General features: G+C 47.9%; 1 protein-coding gene across 4 annotated transcripts in view; it reads left to right on the top strand.

The window, feature by feature from the left end:
* Nucleotides 1–22,480, top strand: part of LOC119445813 (pleckstrin homology domain-containing family G member 5-like) — a 676,589-nt gene that overhangs the window by 362,215 nt on the left and 291,894 nt on the right. For all 4 annotated transcript variants that reach the window (XM_037710104.2, XM_037710105.2, XM_037710106.2 and 1 more), the window contains one exon: nucleotides 7,165–7,252. In XM_037710104.2, the coding sequence (XP_037566032.1) occupies nucleotides 7,165–7,252 (88 nt within the window). The remainder of the gene's footprint in view (nucleotides 1–7,164; nucleotides 7,253–22,480) is intronic.

The following is a 22,480-nucleotide window of genomic DNA, read 5'->3' on the forward strand; positions in this document are numbered from 1 at the left end:
GTCTTGCTGGACTTAGCTCACTGCACAAACATCCAGCACGCTAATCCTCCCTCAGGCTCTAATCCAGGTCGTGCAAGGCCACTGCATGGTCAGTGTACTTAAACGCCAGAAATTATGCGTGAAACAGGCGTTTCCTTTTTCGACGTTTTGCACAATGATGGTTGCAGCGGGCAAAAAAAAATTATTGAAACATTCAATGCCAACTAAATTTCTAACTCTTCGTCTGTCCCTCTTGGTTGTGCACGAGTCTCTGTCTGACTGTGCGGACGCACGCACACGCGCAGTTAAAGCGAACAGAAATATCCGTATGCATAGCACACGCTTTCTACCTCCCTTTTACGTTACACGCCTACGAATGGATGAATGTTTTATCCTGCAGCTTGTCGCTTGTTCGGGATAATGGATGATCCACTCGCTCATTTTTTAGCCGACAGTAGCTGTCTCGCAGTGAGGGTGCTGTTACACAGATGACGCGTGGGTCCTTTCTTCTCCTCGTCGTGAATGCATATTCATGTTCTAATGACTGAATGGGAGGTGTAGTCGACATCACGTGACTAACGATGCGACCGAGGTGGTCAGGCGTCACGAAGGCTGTACCGGTGCGTGCGACGAATGTCTAGCTGTTACACGATGAGGTGATAGAGCGAGATTAGCTCTATCACCATGTTACGATAAAGATCTGCTCCGTGCGAAGTACATGCGGCTGGGAAGTACATGCGGCTGAGAAGTACATGCGGCTCAGCATGCGGCTCAGCAAGAAGCGCTTGACGCATGCCTGCGTATAGTACAAGGACGAAGCCAGGGTGAGACAGCCAAACACGACGTTGATCTCGCATGCGTGTTCCATTGTTGTCAGTTCAGTACTGAGTGTTCGGCTCTTAATTAATCGATAACTGTAATCTAAGTGGGAACTCCAAAAGTACTTGAGGTAAGTATCTTGTACTTAATTTGAAAGTAGACTAGCATCCGTTCTGCTTGTACTTGTCGTCTTCTAAGTTTATCTTTGTGTTTGGAAAGTGGTGTCTGTTTCCTACCCTCTTCAGCACAGCTGCTGCCCGATGAAGCAGTTGAGAAGTGCGCGAATTGTTGTTACTCAGCTGTCGGCGTTTGGACCTTTCTTCGTTAGGAGCAAAAATAAAGAACGAGCAAGCTGGAATTAGGATGCCTGCGTAAACGGAGGTTGGAGAGGTAAATTCCTCGCTGGCGTAACCTATTTCTCCTCGCCCTCCTCCTCCTCCCTTTCCCTTCTCCTGTACCCTCCACCGCCACCCGCCGAGGTTGCTCAGTGGCTATGGTGTTGGGCTGCTGAGCACAAGGTCGCGGGTTCGAATCCCGGCCACGGCGGCCGCATTTCGATGGGGGCGAAATGCGAAAACACCCGTGTACTTAGATTTAGGTGCACGTTAAAGAATCCCAGGTGATCCAAATTTCCGGAGTCCCCCACTACGGCGTGCCTCTTAATCATATTGTCGTTTTGGCATGTAAAACCCCATAATTAATTAATTAATGTACCCTCCACCGCCGAGGCGCGGGGTATCTCAGGCCGACGCCGAGGCGCGGGGTAGGCGGGGACACGCGCGGCTCTTATTGGCGTCCCAAAACCACGGTGGTAGAACAGGAGAGATGGCCATGCAAACGGCGCTACTCCGCCAATGCGTAAGGTGGCAGCAGAGGTAGTCTGGGCTCGTTTCACTGCTCCGCCGTACTTGAAAGTACGCATAGCCGGCGGGCGTCGCGAGCATTCAAGCTGTATTTTTACGTCTCTGACTTTTGAGAAAGAGTTTGGCGTCGTAGTGCCGTACTCCGGAGAGGTCTTCGATAACACTCAATAGTAACAGTCGTTTAAAATGAACTTTTCGCGCGGATTTACCCTTGCAGCGTGACTTCAGACACGTCGTATAATCCTTGTTTATTTGATTATTTTATTGCTTTATTTCGCTGAATACAGATTGGTTCTGAGAACTATACGGTGACTAACGCGTCATTGCCAAATGAACCACGTTTGAAACGAATATCCTTTGGATATGTTCACGAACAAGTACATATGTTTCTTCTTACTCATTACAATATTAATCCTTTATTAGCATGTACGACTATGCAGAAACAGTATTTAGCGTTTTCCCCAAACAATATATATATATATATATATATATTGTATTACTGCTAGTATAATTAATAAAAAACGTTAGGGTCGAGAAATCGTCAGTGTCCAAGCACGTTATTGAAAGATGAAATAACTGGGAGGAATGGCTGATTTAAAACGCAACTTTCATCGACGCTTTCTGCAACACCGTGATACTGATTGTAGAAGCTTCAGCGTGCGCGATCTGTCTGCAGTGAGCAATCCAAGTGAAGACCACTGCGCCGCGTCTACAGCGGTCGTCGTGGCTTCACTTACTGCGTGCTTCACGCCGTTTCTATCAATGTTACTAGTTCTAGTAACGTTGGTTTCTGTTTGCTGTTGCTCAGACTGGTCGGCCGCGAGCTCGAAGATGCGGCGACGCCACTGTGTCCACACAGAACGGCCCCTACTCCCGTCGTTTGCAGTCTCCAACATTTCGTAGGCGCGTGCACGTTTGCACTTGCCATCTGACGCTAGTAGCACGAAGGGAGCTGAACAATAGTTAAACAATTGGTGACCGTGCAAGAGTGAAATTTCGTTACAGCCAGGCGATCATAAATCAACTACGTCCATAAGCTCAAAGCAACCCACAATGACGTGAAAACCAAATATTTCTTTACGCTGTACACTCGCCGGTAAGAATTTTCACGCTTCCATAAAAATACGCGCGCGTCCCTTGCGATCGGCGCTCTGTGTCAGTCTTGTCGAGATTACCCGCGCCGATTAGAAATTTTAAAGCTCCGTAGAGCCTGGCACCCTTGTCTTTGAGGGCAAAGCCGGCAGACAGCCTCTACAAGCTGTTAAAAACATAAACAACGTTTCAAAGCCACAAAATTTGCGTTAATAATCGACCTTTTAAAACACACAGCGAAAACCTGCGATGCGCGTCTTTGAGCCCATAAAACCCCTGTCGCCCCCTGGCGACCACTGTAGAAACTCGAGAGGTGCCTTGACGCGCTTGCGGCGCTCGTTTGGCCGCGTTTCCTATTCTAGCACCGTGGCCTTATACCCCTCACCTCGGCGGTGGAGGGTACAGGAGAAGGAAAAGGGAGGAGGATGAGTGCGGGCGGAGAGGTACGGGCGAGAGAGAAATAAGTTACTCCAGCGAAGGATTTACCGGTCGGGGAAACTTAACAGGAACAAACGGAAATTTTTCGCTGCCGCGATTACAAAGCTTTAACAACTAAAACACGACAGTCGACTTCGCCACAGACTTTCGGCCATATGTTTTCGGCAACTGACTCTGTTCTGGCCCGGCTTTTCGACTTCCCATGAGCGTATGAATCCGAATGTTTACCCAGAGCCACAAGCAAGTACCGCTGCCACTGCGTACGGGGAGGTACACTGTAGCTTGGAAGAGCACACACACACACACACAGCTGTACGGTTGTACCTCCTACTGGAGTTGGGCGTGCGTTTGGAAACCAGCGACGACCAGCGACGACCCGTGCGTATAGCAGCGGATCGCGAAGCGTATAGGGAGCCTTCAACACACACGCTGAAGCGCTGGGGCGTAAGGCTTGCGTACGAAGCCGCTCGAAGTGAACGTGCGAGGGACGTCTGCGGTGGAACGCCGCGCATAAGTGAAGAGCGAGTTCGCCGAAACCTCGGTCGCCCGCATAGCAGGCGCCGAGCGGCTTCGATCTCCTGCGAATCGATGCCCTTTAGCGCGCGGGACATTTGCCCGCGTGGTACTACGAGCAGAACGCATTCTCAGTTCCGAGATGAACAACGTGCTGGCCTGAACGTCGAATGCGTGTGACGACTTGTGACACTGTTCTCCCGGGGTTGTCGTTGACGGATACAAGTGCGTGCTGGAAGGAAAGGGGCTATATACGCTTATGTTATGGACTCATTCGCGCGCATTGCGGTAGCGATGAGCAGACCCCAGAAAACCTTGGGCGCCGTGCCTTTGCGGCTATATTAAAATGGGATAAATGAATTTTGCTTTGGCGGGAACTGAATTCAGAAATCTATGTTTAATGAACCTTTCTAATCAAACTCTCCCGGACTTTGTTGACCGGGGCTGCTGCTGGGTGCTGCTGTTGCTGCTGTTGCTGCTCGCTTACCGAATAGCTCACACGTAGGACGGTGATCATTTAACGAATCGGCTTATATGTAGCTCCATATCTGTTCTACCTACAAGCATGGGCCTTACAAATTCTTCTTGAGAGGGAGCTTTAGCTCAGGGGCTTCTCTCTAGAAGCATTGGAATGGAGAATACGTTTTTCTCGGCAACCACTGCACCGATATTGATGAAGTTTGTTGCTTTTAAAAGAAAACGGTAAAATCTAATGACTATAGGAGCAGATTGTTTATTTAGGCCGTCAGTTATTCTTGAGAAAATGTCGAAAATTGCCAAATTCAAAAAAAAAAAATCTGAACAAATCGAGGGTCAAGGTTACAACGCTGTAACTCGGCAATAAATAGAGTGACGCTTCACTTCGTGAAGCGGGCAAGAGTATGGGTGCTATAGCGCTCACGAAGCTATCGGCCCTGGGTGCGCCTAGACGCCTAGATGGCCCGCATTGCAGATCGCTTTCAATATAGGGCTCGCGCGGCAGTGCCATACGCAGCAGGAGCCGCCGCCGGAGTAGAACGCCCAAGCCCCCTCCGCTGGGAAGACGGTGCGCTTCCTCCCCGCTTTCCTCCCTTGCACGCGCGAGATTACGCCGCGATCGTCTTTGGCGCCAACGTTCCGTTTAAATGGGGATTAGCGCTCGCTCTGTTTTATCCTACTCCCTCGTACTAAGTCTTTGTTTCCACGTCACGCTCATGTCTGCGCCTAGATTTAAATTCATATTATTGAAAAAGATAGCACTGTTTTCACGTCGTCTCGTTTGAGCGTCTCGTTGAACCTTACATCGTATATTCGCGAAAATAACCTATGCATGCAAATTTTCGTCGCATCACCGACCCTGGTCAGCGTTGGCTTTCGTCACTCCTGGAGTGGGAGAGAGAGACCACATTGGAACGCAGCGTACTGATTGCGCCTTGAGCGAGACGGTTGCGATGTCCGCACTTAAACATGACACCGCCCCCCCCCCCCCCACACACACACACACGCACACGCACGCACGCACGCACGCACGCACGCACGCACGCACACACACACACACACACACACACACACACACACACACACACACACACACACACGCACACGCACACGCACACACACACACACACACTAATTGTGTGTGTTCTAATTGTGACCTTTGTGTCATCAACGCTTTTTTTTTCGGTGTCTGAACGTGCGCACTTGTCCGTCTGATAAGTGTACCTTGTGCTTCTGTATTCAACTGCAGCAGAACAAAGCCCGGCTCTGAGAATTTGTTTAGAGAAACAGAAAGTTATTTCTTACTTGCGCGTCACAGAGAGTGAAAGAGAGAAACAAACATGAAGACAGTTTCTTCAGAGAAAAGCAGAGATGTTATTAGCTATCTGCATTTCCTGCTACTGTTTACTGGGAGAGGGAAAAGAGGTATAGGGGGGACGAAGGTAGGTAATAGGATTACGATGACAAAACAGCTATGCGAGGAGGCTGGCGGACAACGCAGCGGTACTCTGAAAGCCTCGAGTCCAGTTGGTTCACAAGTGACATAAGTAAGAATGCTATTAGGTTCGGTAAAGCGAGAACTGTTGCGTCGTTGTGAAGTCGGCGCGCACTGCTCACAAAACGTGAGAGGGATGATTGTTCGTCCTCTAAGAATCATGTCTCACTTATAGGCACTTTGGATCCGTTGTAACTAAGCGTGTTCAACTGAGGCCGGAACTTTGCCGCGAGTTCAGATGATCAGCCTGGTGGTAAAAGGAAAGAGGGAAAGACAGGGAGGTTGGTTGCGAAGTATGCTCTGTGTTCTTGAGCACGCTCACGAGTGTGCTCGAGCGTGAGCAAACGATGCTCGGGTGTCTTATGACACCTTACACAGAGACGCGTGCATGCGCGTCATCGCCGATTTCGGTCGGATGGAGTTACAAAAAACAAGGAAAGGCGGGCAGGTTGATCAAACGGGCGAGCCGCTGTCTACCCTGCACGAAGGAAAGGGAATGAGTGATTGGAAAAGAAAAGGAAAGAATGTAAAGGCAATGGCCCAGGCCAACAGCGTGCACTGTTGTAGACACACGGTGTCCCTAAGCGACTTGTCAGGTCAGTTTATTCTATGACAGTCGTTAAAGGAACCACTTAAAGGCTTCTGATCGCAGAAAACTAACCGTAGTTTCCGCTTCAAAGCCGCGCGCTTTCTAAACTCGATATAGGAGAAAAAGCTGGCTGAGTGCATTGCTTGAATTGAGTTTGTCGCATCCCATGCGCGGTGTTATTAATGATACCACTTTTTGTTTTTTCTTCGCATGTTAGAAATCACAAATGTCTTCTTAAGCGACAAACAGTATAATTCGGCATCGAGGCAGCAACAGACTTAGAGCACGTATAGAGATGGTACCGTACGTCTTACACGCTGCTCGCGTTTGCGCGAGCAGCGCCTAAGACAGCCTGTGCTGTGTCAGGTCGTCCTCGTAACCTTAGATCGTCTTCATAACCTTATGGGCATGCGTGTATACCAAGACGACGTGAATAACGAGCTTGCCCTGGGAATATGTTTAGGTAGACAGGCTGTCACACAAGCGTCCCATGTTGAAGACGAGGGTCCGACGACGGGTTCACGAGTTTGACGACGTGGAAGCACCGTCGTGTAAGCCTGGCTCGTGCCATGGCTTAGAAAAAAAAAAACAGAGACAGAAAAGTTCAGTAAACAGAGCAAGTGGCAAACCGAGTGAACTTTCTTCCAGCGATCGTTGCTGTGCGAGTCACGGAAGTGCGGATCCATGTCTTCTTCCGGTGGAGTGTAGGTGCTCCGGACTGAAGTGTATATCCGAGTAAAGAAAGAAACAGAAACAAAGAAATAAAAAGAGAGAGAGAGAGATACGAGGTGACGAACGTTGGTTTTGTAGGCGTGTATCACGGGAACATAGCATATGTACGTGTATCTTGGCGAACGAGTTTTCCAGAAACTCATCTCTGTGATGGCGCATGGTTTCAGGACCCGAACCCTGGAGAAGGCATCGCCAGGCAGCAGCAAGCAGAAGGCAGTGAAGAGCCTACGCTCGAAGGGCCGGGACCTCTCTTTGGTGAGTCACCATTTCCGCATACTCTACGCTCCCAGGTGCCGTGAAATGCGTCCGCGCTTATTCTAGCTTCTTCCTTAACGAATCCGGTTTTTCAGTGTATTGCGGTCCGCACTGGTGTTTTTTACGCCTTCAATAACGGTCGCTCTTAAACATCTAGGTTTTTCACCGTGGGATGAAACGTCGTAGGGACGCAACTTCTACCGTCGCGCGAAAGGACGTGGGTGGCCACTTTATGAAGTGGCCTAGCGGAAAGAACTGTTTTGAGAGTACCGGGCGAAATTGCGCGACGCATTTATTTTGTAAAGGCCATTTGTGATATAGGCACCAACGCCGGCTGATCGGAAGAACTGTCGTCCAAGATTTGACTACCAAGGTGGCGACCGATGAACAACCGCTTTTAAATACTCGAAAGCCTTTTAATTGTCAGTTTGGTCGCATCCATGGTCCATCGCCTTTTTTTTTCAGTGCATAGGTGTCGCATCCATAGCGCTGACTTAAAACGAAAAATTCCGTGTGCATTCCTTGCAGTAGCTGGTATAGACGATTTCATTTCCTGTTCAGTTCATAGACGCCGCCATATTAGGTTGCTATAGGAACTCTTTTTCGATTCTGTATGCATTGACGCCAGGTTAGCGTGGTCTGGAAACAGTGAACGCGTCTCTAAAATCATTTTCATGCCCACAAATCGATCATAGTATACCACACTTGCATTGGTTGTTATAGTTGGAAAATGCCCGTGCTAACAGCCCATGACGACGCTCTTCCAACGCTTCCGTAAAATAGTCTTGAAGTAGTGTGAAACGTCATGAATGAAACAGCAAAAAGAAATTCAATATTTATGTTATACCAGCATATAATGAAGGGAGAATGGACAGCTGGGGTAGTTTAATAACAATAGCATTCATTGCAGTACAAAAAAGATAACGTAACCACAAAGGACACGGGACAAGCGCCGGCGAACTGGGTTCGCTTTATTTGTATTTACCTTTATTGCGATAGCAATTACATGGACACTCCAAGCGGATTTCTGCCGTCGTCGTCGCCGTCACCGTGAGGTTCCGTATAGAGTCCAACGGCGATGAAATCGTCGCCGCGCACCGTATGCTGTATGTGCGAGTGAAAGCCCGCGAGGGACGCCCGCTTTCACAGGGAGCGAACGCATGGCGGAGAGCAAACGCGACTTCTACCGTCGCGCGAAAGGCCGTGGGGGGATGGGAGAGAGGGAGGGAGGGGAGGCGACGATTAGCTGCGGCACCAAATGCGCATCTATAGAAAAACGTTGCGAGGCGAGACGGTGGTAAAGACTTCCGATGCTGCTCGACGAGTGTCCCGTTCTGATCTCGTCGAAAACCTCCGAGTCGCCCAGAGGCACCGGCAAGAGTCACCAACGCCGCACGCGTTCGGTGCGAACGCGGGCAAAACGCCGACGGCGTCGACAACAGTTCTGCGCGTTGCTGGTGCTGCTGCATATCCAAGTTTATACAGCTGATAAAACTACTATCCTTACTCCGTATAGCTCTCTACTAATTTGGTATCGCAATTGATGCTTCGCCTTTCGGGTGAAACTGCGACATTGATTTAACGTTTCGTTCAAAAAGAAGGCGTTTATCCTGTCTGCAATTACATTGCATGCGTTTACGTTCTTGCCGTGTTCTTACGCGCACCTAGTACGTGTATTACGCGTTTCCTCTAATCTCGGTTAAGCACTGGACCACCATTACCGCTTCGTTGTCGCTCAGACGCCGGGTGACCTCTGGTGTACGCTGAGCACGGTTCAGTGCGTTTTGCGTCTATTGCGTCATTTTGTACGCCATCGCCGTCATCTGTAGTAGCATGCTCGGCGGCTCACCGCTGTACTGACGCGGCCACTTTTATTATGATAGCAATTATATGGACACTTCAGACGCAATTTCTAGCGTCGTCTTCGGCGTCGCCGTGATGTTCCGTATAATGTCCAAGGGCGATAACATCGTCGCCGCTCGCCGTGTGCTGTAGGTGCGAGTGAAAGCGTGCGAAGGTGAACCTACGATGATAGTGCAATCTTGCGCGCGCAAGGGAGGAAAGTGGGGAGGAAGCGCGCCGTCTTCCGTCGCGCGCAAGTGCATGCACCGGGGGAGGGGCGGGGGTCGTTCTACTCCGGCGACCGCTGCGTATGGCGCGGGCCCTCTCTTGAAATCTATCTGCGATGGGGACAAGAGTGCGCCGAGTGCTGATAGCTTAGTGTGCGCTGTGTTCTCGCCGCTTAGTTCTGCCGCGCATTCTCACTCCAACCTTTTGACAGCGAGTGTGCGCGGTCATCGAGTGAGATGTGTTCATGTTTGCTTGTGCGCGCGTGACACCATGCTTGTTAATTTGATTAGCAAGCGAATGTTATACGGCCGATAAAACCTTACTAAATCCTTACTTCGCATAGCTGTCTACGATTTTGCTATCGCAATCGATGCTTCGCCTTTCGGGTGAAACTGGGACTTTTTTCATTGAGGAGTTTCTCTCTCTCTCGCCATTTCATTACAGAAATGTAATACTGTAGATTAACACTTGCGTGCCCATGTGTATCTCGCTCACCTGCCACTTGTAGCTTGCGTAGCAGCGAATATATTATCGAACTAATATGCTTTTCGCATTCGTGCTGAGTGACGTTGCATCCGCGCGTATATCCGGCAATGATGTCATTACTTTTGTGCTATATATGGCGCGCGGTTCTGGCCGTGTCCCGTCGGTGTCCTTTATCCCTTCTCGCGCGTTTCTTCGCATCGTCGCATCTCACGGTTGGCTGCTCGTGTTGCCTAATCAGCCGCTGTTTCCCTATTTCAGCCTGTCATTTCCTTTCTTCTTCTTCCCTGCGTTTTTTTCCTCGGACGGTTCTCTCTGGGCCCAACGGTGCAAAGCCGCTTATTACCTTTGCTAAGCCGCTCGTGAAAGTCGAAGGTATTAAATTGCCTTTATATCGGAGTGTTTGCAATCCCGTGTTATTTGTGATTCTTTCTTGAGTCTCCGGGTTTCTATAATAGCTATCATGTTCTCTCCTCCTTAAATGTTCGTGCCACTACTTCTGACATTTGCACATTCCTCCTTTCCTTCTTCTTTTCTTTTTCTATTGGAAGAACTTTATTTCTCTGCCTTAAGTCGTATTCCAGAGCTTTCGAAGAATAGAACTAAGTGATATTCTTTATTCGTTCTTCCTTGAATTGATGTGCTGGCAGCCGGGGACTCGGTGGAAGTTAATAGGGAACTGCGCGTTCAAGTTGACGTCTTCGAATTTCGTCTTCTAGCGGCGCAAGCAGTGAGTTGTGTGCGGGAGAATATTAGAATTTTTTTTTCTCGCCCAATTGTTTGTTAGGCTGATTCAAATTGAGAACTTGTAAATAGAAGGAGAGAGAGGAAAGAAAAGGCAGGGAAATTAAATTTACATTATCCAGTTCGCTACCCTATACATAGAGACGCGGATGGCAAGATTGAAAGAGAGGGAGAAAAGAAAGGGAGTTAAGGTCAGTCACGCGGGCTAGACAATACGCAGCGTGTCTACATTCAGGCACTCGAAGTCCGTCGCCTTCAGATAATGCGAAACTTGCAAAATATTTCGGTGATTTTGGGCGGCTGATGCGTGATAACGATTGTTTTTGGAGCAATGGAGACAGGCGTGGCAGTCGTTCCCGAATGCGTGGCGTTGAATTTGGTCGGAACAGTCTGAAGAGTTCGACCGGATGAGATGTCCGTGTCTTAAAGCAATATGGCGATGGGGACCACTTATATAGGAATGCAATTAAGGAACCACAAAGGGACAAGAAGTCTTGTTCGCTGTGAAGTTACTAAAACACGAATCTTTGACAATATCCGGACAACTACTGGTCGTAAATCATTGTCAAAACGTCAAACAATGGCGCCGACAATATAAATGTTGACAAGGACACATGTAAAGGCCCCCAGCTTTTAATTGGAGCCATAACGTCCGTTCTTGTTGTCCAGCTGAAGTCGCCCCAGCCTTCCTGCTCATGTCAAGCGACATGTCCCTTGCTCGACACCACTGTCATGCTTTATGCCTGATTCTGTAAAATTATTTCGGGTGCGGCCCGCAACTACGGCAAAGTAGTCCCTTAGGACCAAATAATGTTTCTTATCTGTCTGTCTATCTAAGCTGAGAGGTCATATATTGTAACGCTTTTTATTTTGTTTTCCACTCTCATCGCCTGTTTTTATTGGATCTCGCCATTAATTTGAGTCACTTCCGCCACTTTCTGATGTAGCGTGACTATTTATTTAACGATTCGAGTACTGTCTGCTCGTTTGCGCATTGCGAGCGTTGTATAGAGGTTAGAACGCCTGGCTTTCAACAGTATCATTGTCTACCCCGCAAGCAACCAATTACAATAATGTTGGAACGCTGGGCGTTTTTACAGTACTATAGTTGGTTTTATGCGAGGTACACATATTTTGAATGTCTGCTTTCCGCTACGTTATGTACTTTTTGAACCATTGTGTGATGAACGAACGTACGAATGCAATTGGTCCATTCGCTAGACCGTAATCCGTGCTCGCAGAAGAAGTGCGACGGTGTTTCGTTGATGATGAAATATTTAATGATAGCACAGCTACCTTTAGATACGAAGTTAAGAGTCATTTTTCTCTGTAAGCGTGTACGCTATTTCTATCTCTCTCGTGTGCTGGCTTATCCCTGCACTGCTCCCAAAGTCTGAGGGCTGCTTCGTATGCTTTAGTAAAGACGCATGAACACAAATATATAGTCTCAGCTCAAAAGATGTAATTCTGAAACCTAACGTCCTGCTGCAGCTGCAAAAGAACGTCGTGGAAACTGGGAAGCCGAGAAATTGTGTATGCTTAAAAGGAGAAGGGGAAAGGGGATCTCAGCCCTGTTTTCAGAACTAAGGTAATAAACAGTACGTTGATCGTTTATGTAGAACAGTTTCTCTATACACGTCTCGTGCAGCCTGTGGGTTATAGAGTGTTCTCTTTCTTCTTTTCAACAGCGCATGCTGGGCACCTGTATAACTTTTTCGCCAATAATTTTTTACCCACGCGACTCTTATTAAAGGTAACCACATCTTCGATGCTGGTTTGCCGTAATATGCGAACCAGGAATGCTGATTATGCCGTTTAACAAATTCGTTGGTGCGATCACTCCGTTTCGAGCCTCTATATAGGGACCGACGTTAAACTGAAAAGTGGCCTCCCTGGTTACCGAGTGCAGCGATTACTACATGCAGATGAGATGCAAATGGGATGTAAAGAGGTTCACGGCTAAGCGCAGTCAAATTATGCGCTCTTCCCACAAGAGCGGCCTTTCCGAGTTCTACTCGTGTTCGCGTTTGTGAAGTCCGCGTATATCTCGCCTCATCTCTCTCCCTCCCGCATCGCGCAGTAATTTGCATTAATATCCAACGAGTAACGGACACCAACGGTGCGTTTTTTTACCGACGAAGTCGGCACGCAAGCATTGCAACCGAAGTACAGTCATATTTTTCGCTGTTCTATTTTTTTTATTATGCTTTTTCTATTTTTGGTACGTAAAGCCCCATCATTTAATTTTATAACCTTTTATCTCAATTCCAGTTCTGCGAGTAGCAGTAAAAGGCTGTCGACAAATCGTCGCCGCCAGTATATTTTACAATTTAACCGATGTTTGTACTCCATACAGCAGCCGCTGTTCTCCCGTATTCCTTTCGCGTGCTTAAAAGGACCATTCGCAGCTATCGTCATTTAATCATTTTCTTTAGAGGGCCGGAGGACACTAGCTCAAGCCGAATTATTTGCCTTTTCTCTAATAAGTTCTCCTCTGTCTTCAGTTTATTTTGTTAAATTTTTTTTTCAATGGACGCGTTGTTCTAATGACTATGGTTGAGGAACAAAATGGTCGCAGATTGCCGCGGAGCATACGTATAGGCCTTCTCCGTAAACCGGAAGCGAAACGTTATTTGTGTTGCACTCGGACAGGTCCTGCGACGCTTATCTCGCCGCTTAGCGTGGTGACCGTCTCGAAGGACCAGTGCAGCGTCCTTGGGGACTCGATTGGACAAAGATAACAGTAGGGAGGGGGGGGGGGGGATAAAAGAGCAAATAGAAGACACACTGATGTCCTCAACTTCGCTGCCGGACACCGAGTACTGTCCTTGTCGTCGTCCGGCACCAAACAACCGCCTTTTCTCGGTTGGTGGCCGTTCGATCCGTTGTAGCCTATTCGTCGTAGTCGGCGTTGTCGTTGCTTTCTTTCCCTTCGTTCTCCGTTTTCCCGTGGCAGTGCGCGTCCCAGAGGGCCGTGGAAACGCCTATACCAATCTCTTTTTCTAGCCCGATTACAAAGGCACCGGTTGTGGTGGTAGTTCCTTCATGAGCGCGCGTTTGTCTGTTGCACTGCTTCTTCTTCGTCTTGTACTTCTGCGTCGTGTGCTTCCGCGCATCTGTTGCCGATTTCTGGCTTCGTATTTTCATCCCGTCGTCTGCTTGCATGGTCGTCCTGTGTTTTGGGAAGGCTCCACTTAGGGAAGCAATGGTCGGGATTGCGATTCTTCTCGCAGCCTTTTCTTGGTTACGTCTACTGCTGTCGTCGACATGGTCACTCCCTTCTTTGTGCCCGTCTCTCCGTATTCGTTTCTCTACTTGCTCGGCTTCGGTAGTTTCTATATACTTTATGATCTGTGCGGCTCTATGTTAGCTGTTCTCGGCCCTGCACTCAAGAATCAGAAGTTTGGTAGCCCTCCATAGTTTCTGCATGCTTATGTTTACGCACTACGACGCCCAGAGTCTCCCTCTCCCTCCGGAAACAATCGGACAGGCTCGACTCAAGACCGTTGTTGGAAGCAAAGGTCCTTAGATCATGGCCATTTTTGTTTTACTGGCACCAAGAAAACGCAAGAATGCTGCCGCAGTTCCTCAACCCTACAGGCACGTCTCCTAAACATTTCACAGGCTCGATGCTGATATCGTCTCGTGCACGGACATCTTGATCACTTGTATCTCCTTTATTTTAACCTGTTATTCACTTCCATTTGCGCTGGGTAGCGCAATGGTCGGAACATCGGTTAAACTCCCGGCATCTGCAATCTTCTCTCTCTTTCCTTAACACTCACCTGTGTTCGTCAGTGATTAAATTGCTCTAAGTAAATACTGCCTAGATCACCGCGATCCCTGTTATTTACATAATCGCACAGTGTAATCACAAGGTAATAAATTTCATCGCATTTTAGATGTTAAGGAATAAGCCCGCCTAGAAGGAACAAAGGGCTGCTACGCTACACGTATTGAATTCCAGTTGCGACACGCTGGTCTACACTCTAAGAAGTATTCCGGGGAAAACGGGAGTAACTGCACAGTTAGTCCAAAAAAGGGTACTTTCGTCCCTCAAGGGAGTAACTGCAGGAGTGTGGGTGGCGTGTGCAAATTTTGGAGAGTAAGTGTACGATCCCTGGTCCGAAAGAGAGCAACGGCGAGGACGAACTGCAACAGTTACTCCCCGTGCACTCTGCTGTTTTCGTCCGTCTCGTGGAGTGATGCGGCGAACGCGGTATTGTCTATATATCATGAATAGATGGACGTTCGTGTACTGTCTACTGAACTAGATGTAAAGCAGCGCTTTGCATCTTCGTGAGAAAATTGCCTGTAATTTAAAAGGGGAATCTGAAGGGCCGTGCACTTCGTGTGCGTGCACACCATAAGTGAACGATACACATTAAGCGCGCAAGTCATAGATGGATTGCCAGATTTTCTTGGCCAATAGTACCTAAGGAGTTCCATTCGTTCCAAGGAGATAATAAACTTAACTGAAGCGATGTGTAGCTCAAAAGGGGCACGCTAAGCGATAGAGAAGTTGTCCTCTGTCGTCTTGCGTGCCCCGTTTGCGCTCGCTATACACGAAGATCACGTAATGTCTCAGTTTAAATCACCGTAAGAATAATCCGGCAGCTTTCTTTATGTAGTCGCTTAGATTTGTAAGTATGCGCAACGTTAGACTCTCCCGGCATAGCATACACCAAATGCCGAGTCTCTTCTGTTATTGCCGCACCTGCGTTAATTTGGTTAACCTCGTCTCGGTAACCTGACTTAACGGAGCTGCCATGATGAAGTGGTTAGGGTACCCGACTTGTGAGCGAGAGGACGTGAGTTCGAATCCTACTTGCCAGTGCTTTTTTTTTCCGCCCAGTCATTTTTTTATCAGCGAATAAATGGCTAATTTAATTAATTCCATCTTCGAGGAACATCGGAAAGTATAACCGTTACTCCCTTGAGGAGTATCGGAAAAGAGCAACTGTTAGTCCTCCGCATGGGGAGTAACAGTTCATCCCCTCTCACCTCCTAAAGGGAGGAATGGTTGTGGCATATCAGTTCCTCCCCTAAAGGATCGTAACCTCAATACCCCATTTCCTCCTTTTCTTCTTAGAGTGTATGTGCGGCTTGAGGGCGCCTCGGTTCCCTTTTTTCTCGTTCATTACTTAAAGAGGGTCTCGAATCCGGCAACATTGATGCCTTCCGGTAGCATATGTGGGTTTATTGACCAGTTGCCTTCACCCAAAAAGATCACGTACTCGTGACGCCTACGGCAGAAACGATCATCCACATCCACCGCCTATAGGTTTGTGAGTGGTGGCGCTGGCTAACACTCCCAGGGTTAGTTCTAGTAGTCCAACATAAATACCCCAGACAGTGGATGGGAAAACGGCGCCGCGGTAGCTCAATGGTAAGAGCATCGCACGCGTAATGCGAAGACGTGAGATCGTTCCCCACCTGCGACAAGTTGTTTTTCTCATCCACTTTAATTTCCATTAATTTACCATTTCTTTAATTCAATTAGTCAGTACAAGTAATTTCCCCTATGTTGTCCTCGGTGCCTGTTCGTTGGCTTCCTATGATATGATTAATAAAATCGGGACCCTCGGTTCCCTTTCTTCCCGTTCATATATATATATATATATATATATATATATATATATATATCGACAACTTGGGACACTAGGTATGTGCAACTGGGCATTCACCCATTCTTTGCCAATGGTGCAGAATGGCTGTGCCACTGCGACACAAAGGTTATGATCGAAGCCTTTAATGTATTTTTATATGCGCCGTTCTTCCCTGTGCATACCCATCTCATCAGCATTCACCTTCGCTCTTGTGACGTAGGAAGTTACATAACAGCTACAAGTGACGGGACTGACCTCCTGTCATCCGATACTGCTGCTACCTCGCAGTCTCAAACAAGCTTCGCGTCATTTAGATTCCAGCATTGCGGCATCGTACAGTTGGGAGGCGTAAGTGCCGAAGTGTTACTGCTGAAGCTGGATACACCAGCGCAGTTGCTTCGCGCGCTTAAAAAAAGAAAAAGAAAGAAAACTTGAGTTTGCGATACCGAAATTTTCCTAATTTTTGTACACCGGCACCCAGTGTGTCTGTTTTTTTTTTTTTGGGGGGGGGGGGGGGGGGGGGAGAGACGTACCAGAACTTTTCAATTTTACGAAAAAGATTATAAGGTCGGCAAAATCGTGAGCGCCTCTTCAGAACAAATTTAAAGCCACTGCGCGGTCGTGAAAACGCGCAGTAGCCCCGTAAAACACGATATTCGAGACTCGAGCCCATCAACGTTGCAGCCGGAACACACAAGGCACGAACTAGGGTTATCGCACAGGTTTTACCTGTGTGGCAAGTTTCTCAAAACTTCTGAACGCCCTATCTGTGACCATTTTCTTTTCATTCTTTTTGTCTGTGTTTACGTTTGCTCGGACGTTCGAGTTAGGTCGCGAGTCAGGAAAACACTTTCTACCGCGAAGCCCGTTTCTTCTTCGGGGCGACCACGTTTCGTTGAATGCGGCTTTACCGCGCGACGGTGGCGCAAAGCAGCAAAGCCTAATCTTGTTTCCGCAGGCGCCGCCGGCTGCGCTGTACCGCTAGCTGATTGCGGTCTTCGCTCTCCCTTTCACGTTTCTGGCGCGGTGATTACCGGGGAGCGTCGCCGAAGGGATCTTGTAATACTTTTGCGTTCAAACTTTTTAATGCCGTGCTTCTGGATGTTTGCGGCGTTACTCTGAGCATAAAACGGCGTCTGCGAACGTCTCTGCGTCGGCTTCTTGCGAGAAGCCGCAGGTAGATGGGTTCTTCTTTTCTTCAATGACTGCTTCGGAGGATGGCCTCATTTCCCTTGCTTCCCGGCGATGTCGTCTGCTCAGTAAACAGAAACTTTGGCTCGCTTTATTGCCACTTGCCTCATACCACTCTCTGAGTCAAGTGTTTATTTTATTTTCTTTTGTTCTTTCTCTCTTTATTTTTTTTTAAATCTTGATCACTCATTTGTGAAAATAAAACTTGCAGTTTCTTATTTAAATCGTGGCCGCTTTAATCACTCCTTAGTTCACTCTTTATCCGTTTAGCTCGGAGTTATTTCTCTTCTTATTGGCTTTTATTGTTTGGATAGAGAACGTAATTATAATGCGACCTTTGTATGGAGAGTGCTCGGCAATTGTCAAAACGCTGTCCTGGTGACTGACCTTATCATAGGGAAAAGAAAAATATGTAGAGAGCTGGGCATGCTAACAGTAACAGTAAATCCGGTTTGCTACACTGCACAGAGAGGGGAAATTGGGAAGATAAGATTAAAGTAGAGAGAGATCACATGCACACGATCATAGTCGGTAACGATAAGCGTACGCTATCACAGCACAAGGTCATGTGAAGCCCAATAGCACCAATTAGAGCAAAAGCCGTTTGTGCGGATTTACCGTCCTTTAGGACTGTAGCAGTATATTCGTCGCCCTCCGTTGCGACAGATTATGAAGTCGGCATTCCAAAATAACTTTTATTTAAATTAAATGTATGTAGGGAGATGTTGGCGCCACCTGGGGGCACCGGCTACACTTCTATTCCGACGCGTCATAATGAGACGTCATAGAGACGCCATAAGAGACGTCGTAAAAAGCTTTGTTCTTCTTGCAAAGAACAAAGCCATAGCGATCGAAAAATCTCTTGAGGTCCAGTTCTCGCGAATTGTTCACAAGTCGTGACGCACAATGTGGAAAGCCAAGTTCACAAGCAAAAACCCAGGTTCAGTGCAATCAGTGGCAGAAAAAGAACGAAAGCGTGGAGGCCACCACTATACACCATACCCCACAGTACTGGAACATGCAATGAACATTCAGTCACGAATCTCTGGAATCATGGGCTATGTGTAGCCGCAAGTGTAACAAACACGAATGCACATGTTAAAAGTATTGAGCAATTTAAATTTCACTTATTTTATTGCTACAAATTTTCCAAGAAATTTTTTTCTTCCAGAATGGCGTGTTCTAATGTCGGTGTATGACGATAAGAAACACTTCTATGGTTATTCGTCCAAATATGATATCTCTGTCTCTTCATAAGCTTAGACGGCAGGGTGAGCGGTCGCGCTGACGCTCAAGATTTTATTAGATCTGTTGACGGCTGCAGAAGGAAAGTAATGCATTTACATTTACCACATAGAATTCGGCCGTGATCTTGCCGGACCGGACAGAAGGCAAGGGAACAGTTCCTTCCTATGCAGTGTCACAGGAAGCAATCACCTGAGGGCAGAGATGCCGCAGTCCATTTCGGTTGTCACCTTTTCGAGTTTAATTCCAATAAATCAGATTTTGTCAATCGGGCAAGCCAAGTAAGCAAGTAACTAGAGTGTCAATTAAGTGAGAAAGCAAACCATCGATCACGAAGCCGTGTGATTGATAGGTCAATACAGATCGCTCAACCCCTCCAGACATTGTGCGAGTCATTGATTCTTGCTTCGCTATGCGCTCACCACTGGCCTGGGCCGAGACATCGAGGATCGAGTGCCGTGGAGGGGAACGAAATGGCGAGGGCTTGGTGCGCAGAGTAAAAAATAACACTCGCACTGAGCTGGGTGACGTCGACGCCTGTGTTAACGTCACCGTGGCTCTGGGCTCGAGAAGATATATCTGCAGCCAGGAGGTTCCTTCACTACGTGCCGATTCAGCCAGGAGTTAAGAGGAAGCATTCTCGTATATTCGTTCTCGTCTGTTCGAGTGCGTATCACTCGGCCGCAGCCAAATCCGTCACGAGTCCGCGGCGTTGGCGGCCGGCTTTTTAGTTTTAGCCGTATCTCTTAGCTAGTGTTTCTTTAACGCGATAGCGTTAGGGGCCCCGTGTCGCAGAAAATTCGGCGTCGGTGCCGGCGTCCGTGGTGGAGAAAATCATCCCGAACCACCCCGAGCACGCAGGCCGTCCGCGTGGCGCAGAGGCGCTGGTGAACTAATCGAATTTCTCAAAGCAAAATGCGTCGGAAAAATTGTAAGGTACGACGTAACCACAACCCACAGATTTGATAGCGTCAGATTGTAATTTGAATATTCGAGAAACCATAATTTTCTTACGTGGAAAGTCAAACAGAAGCCCCCTTTTCCAGCATTTCTACCACTCATACAGCGGCGGGCGGCGGTTGGCTTCTTGCCAAAAGATTATCCAGATGGCGCTCGCCTCCTCGGCAGCCGCATGCGGATGCGAAGTAGGAGACAAAAGAAAGCTGCAGTTGCCGGGAAGCCTGATAAGCATCCAGGGATCTTTGAATGCTATCGCGTTCCGCTCTTAAAGGCAAAGCTTAAGCGTCCTCTAGATTTTTGTGTCTGTTGCCGACACCGCTCTCTTCCATCTTTCCTCGGGTCCCTGCGCACTCACGAATGAGTATTTAGAGATCGTACCGCTGCGCTTGCCCTATAGAACGGCGCTAATCGCATGACACGGGAAACGGGCTACTTCATTCTGCGCAGTACCTACGCGCTATATTGTATATCTGAAAATCACGCAGTGAGTGTGGTGTTCGCTAAATACGACAAAGAGATGGGTGGACAACGCAGCCCTCACCATAGCCAGGGAGTCGTGCGGTTACCGTTGTGGTACACGAAGGCCTCTAATAGATACCTCCAGTTACCCATGTCGTGCGTTAACTAAACTCGTCTTATATACCTACATCCCTCAATAATATAGTCCTCGGCCACCCTCTACTACGTTTTTTCTTCCACTGGCGCTCATTCTGATATACTCTATAGTTAACCACTGGATATCCGTTTGTGCATTATGTTAGCAATCTGTTCAAATTAAATTCCTAATATCAACTATATAATATATAATATAGACGCGTTTTCATTCTAAATGGATTCTCCCTACCTCTTTACATGCCTATTTTGTTAAGATCCCTGGGTGGATGGATCGACAAAACTTTTATTTTAAACCAATAATGGCTGGTGGTTTCTTCAGTTGCGCGAGGCGACGGCGGTTAATGGGTCAGGAGTCCCTGCTCCCTGGCGGCTGCCCGCCCCGCGACCTAGACGTTGATCCCGTGATAACGCGTCCTTTTCGAGCTGGGTGGTGACGCCAGATAACATCGTTGTCTACCGCTGCCACAGAATAATACACCATAGCGGCAAAAGGAGGCATATGTCAGTAGTATCACGTCGCTGCCTTATGGTTAGAGCGCTAAACGCAGAGCCTATCATCCTATAAACGCCGGCATAGGGTAGGGGTGCCGTGAACGGCGTCCTCCCTTCCTCTACAGAACTGATTCATAGTACTATTGCCTCCGAGATTACGTGCGTCATGTTTCATCAGTTGAGCTCTACCTGACCTCGGAGATCCATGCATGGCATTCCTTATATTTATATATCCTCACAACGCACCGCGAAATGCAGCGACAAGTATTGCGTTACCCGCAGATCAGTGGTACCTATGCTTTTTTTTTTTTTTTCATAGGCCAACGCACACTATATATTCCTGTTACGCGCATCTTCATTTTTCTTCATTGGCGAGCGATGAACGCATCGGTGCATTCTTTCTAAAGATTTTAATTTTTTTTTGCTCTTCATCTTTTACCTTCCGACGCTGACATCAACATTAAATTTCACGCTATCGTGTTTGATATTTCCCAATTGTTGTCGTCATTTTGTCTAATATAACGTGAGAAGCATCTATATAGCCGTCGCTACCACGCGCCAGCGAACGTCTCGGCCATGTATTTTCATTTCCGTTAAAAATAGAAAAGAAAAAAATCGGAGGGCGGGACAGGGGAGGGGTGGCGCCGTGCATTGGCTGTGATCCAGATCTGCGGGGCAAAGACACTTGAGCACAATGCATCACGTCGCTGTCACGCCTGTTCCTTTTCTCCCTCGACGTTGGTGTGCTTGCGTGTGTGTGTTTGCTGAAAAATGTTGGCCGATCGTTGCCTCCCACGAGCGCCACGCTTCGCGGAAGGATTGCGGCGTGGACGGGGAAGTTTTTGCGATTGCTCCACAGACGGACTTCTTTCGGTTTGCTGTTTGCTGTCATGGAAGAAGGAGTGCCCGAGCATTTCCTTGCGGTTACAATTTAGGCATGCATCGAACGCGTGTCGTGGATATAGCAGGTTATCGGCTCCAGAAAAGGACAGCTCAGCTCTCGCGCATCCGGGCACACTTAAGAAATTAAAAGAGCATCAAAAAAGCGACACAGGCGAGACTGAAAACAGCACTGGTGCCGAACTAACAACTCAGATATTTCATGGAGAAGTAAGGAAACAGTTCATTGTCTGCTCGTACGAAAAGAAAAGCAAAAATAAGAAATAAACATCAGCAGGTTTTAAAAGGAACACTCAATTCTCTGCAGGCTATTTATCAGGGGTAATGAACTTCCCGTAATAAACCTTTCGCGCGACCTATTCCTGTCCTTCCTCAAGTTAACAGACGCGTCACTAACGAAATCGCTGCCCCAGTGCCTGACGAAAAATGATAGCGACACAGACAAGACTCATTGATTGAGCTAAGCAGCCCCACTACAATGAGCCCATTCACATTACCTGTAGCATCCCTAGTCATACACCGAACTACATTAGCAATGTTCGATATTGATCCTCGCTTGAACGCCTCCGGGCACTCGTGTAGTCGCTTCGTGATCCTGCAAGCGGACAGTTTCATCCCTAAGATTTATTTTCGTTTCCGTGATGTCACAACGTGATGCTACGCGGAGCTGTGATATGACAGGTAGAGCCCCATACCTAGCTCATAACTGCTTAGCGCAGTAAAAAAAATATTAGGGCAGACCCAACGCGTAAGGCGCGACAGAGCGCGGCCGCGCGGGCGCTATACCTTGAAAGCGATCTACGATGAGTACAGAGTCTAGGTGCGCCGAGGGCTGATAGCTTCGTGTGCGCTGTGTTCTCGCCGCTTAGTTTCTCGCGTTGAAGCGAGAGGCAGCACGAAGGCCTATGGACAGAGAAAG

This window comes from Dermacentor silvarum, chromosome 3, assembly GCF_013339745.2.
Source record: "Dermacentor silvarum isolate Dsil-2018 chromosome 3, BIME_Dsil_1.4, whole genome shotgun sequence".
Taxonomy (NCBI): Eukaryota; Metazoa; Arthropoda; class Arachnida; order Ixodida; family Ixodidae; genus Dermacentor; species Dermacentor silvarum.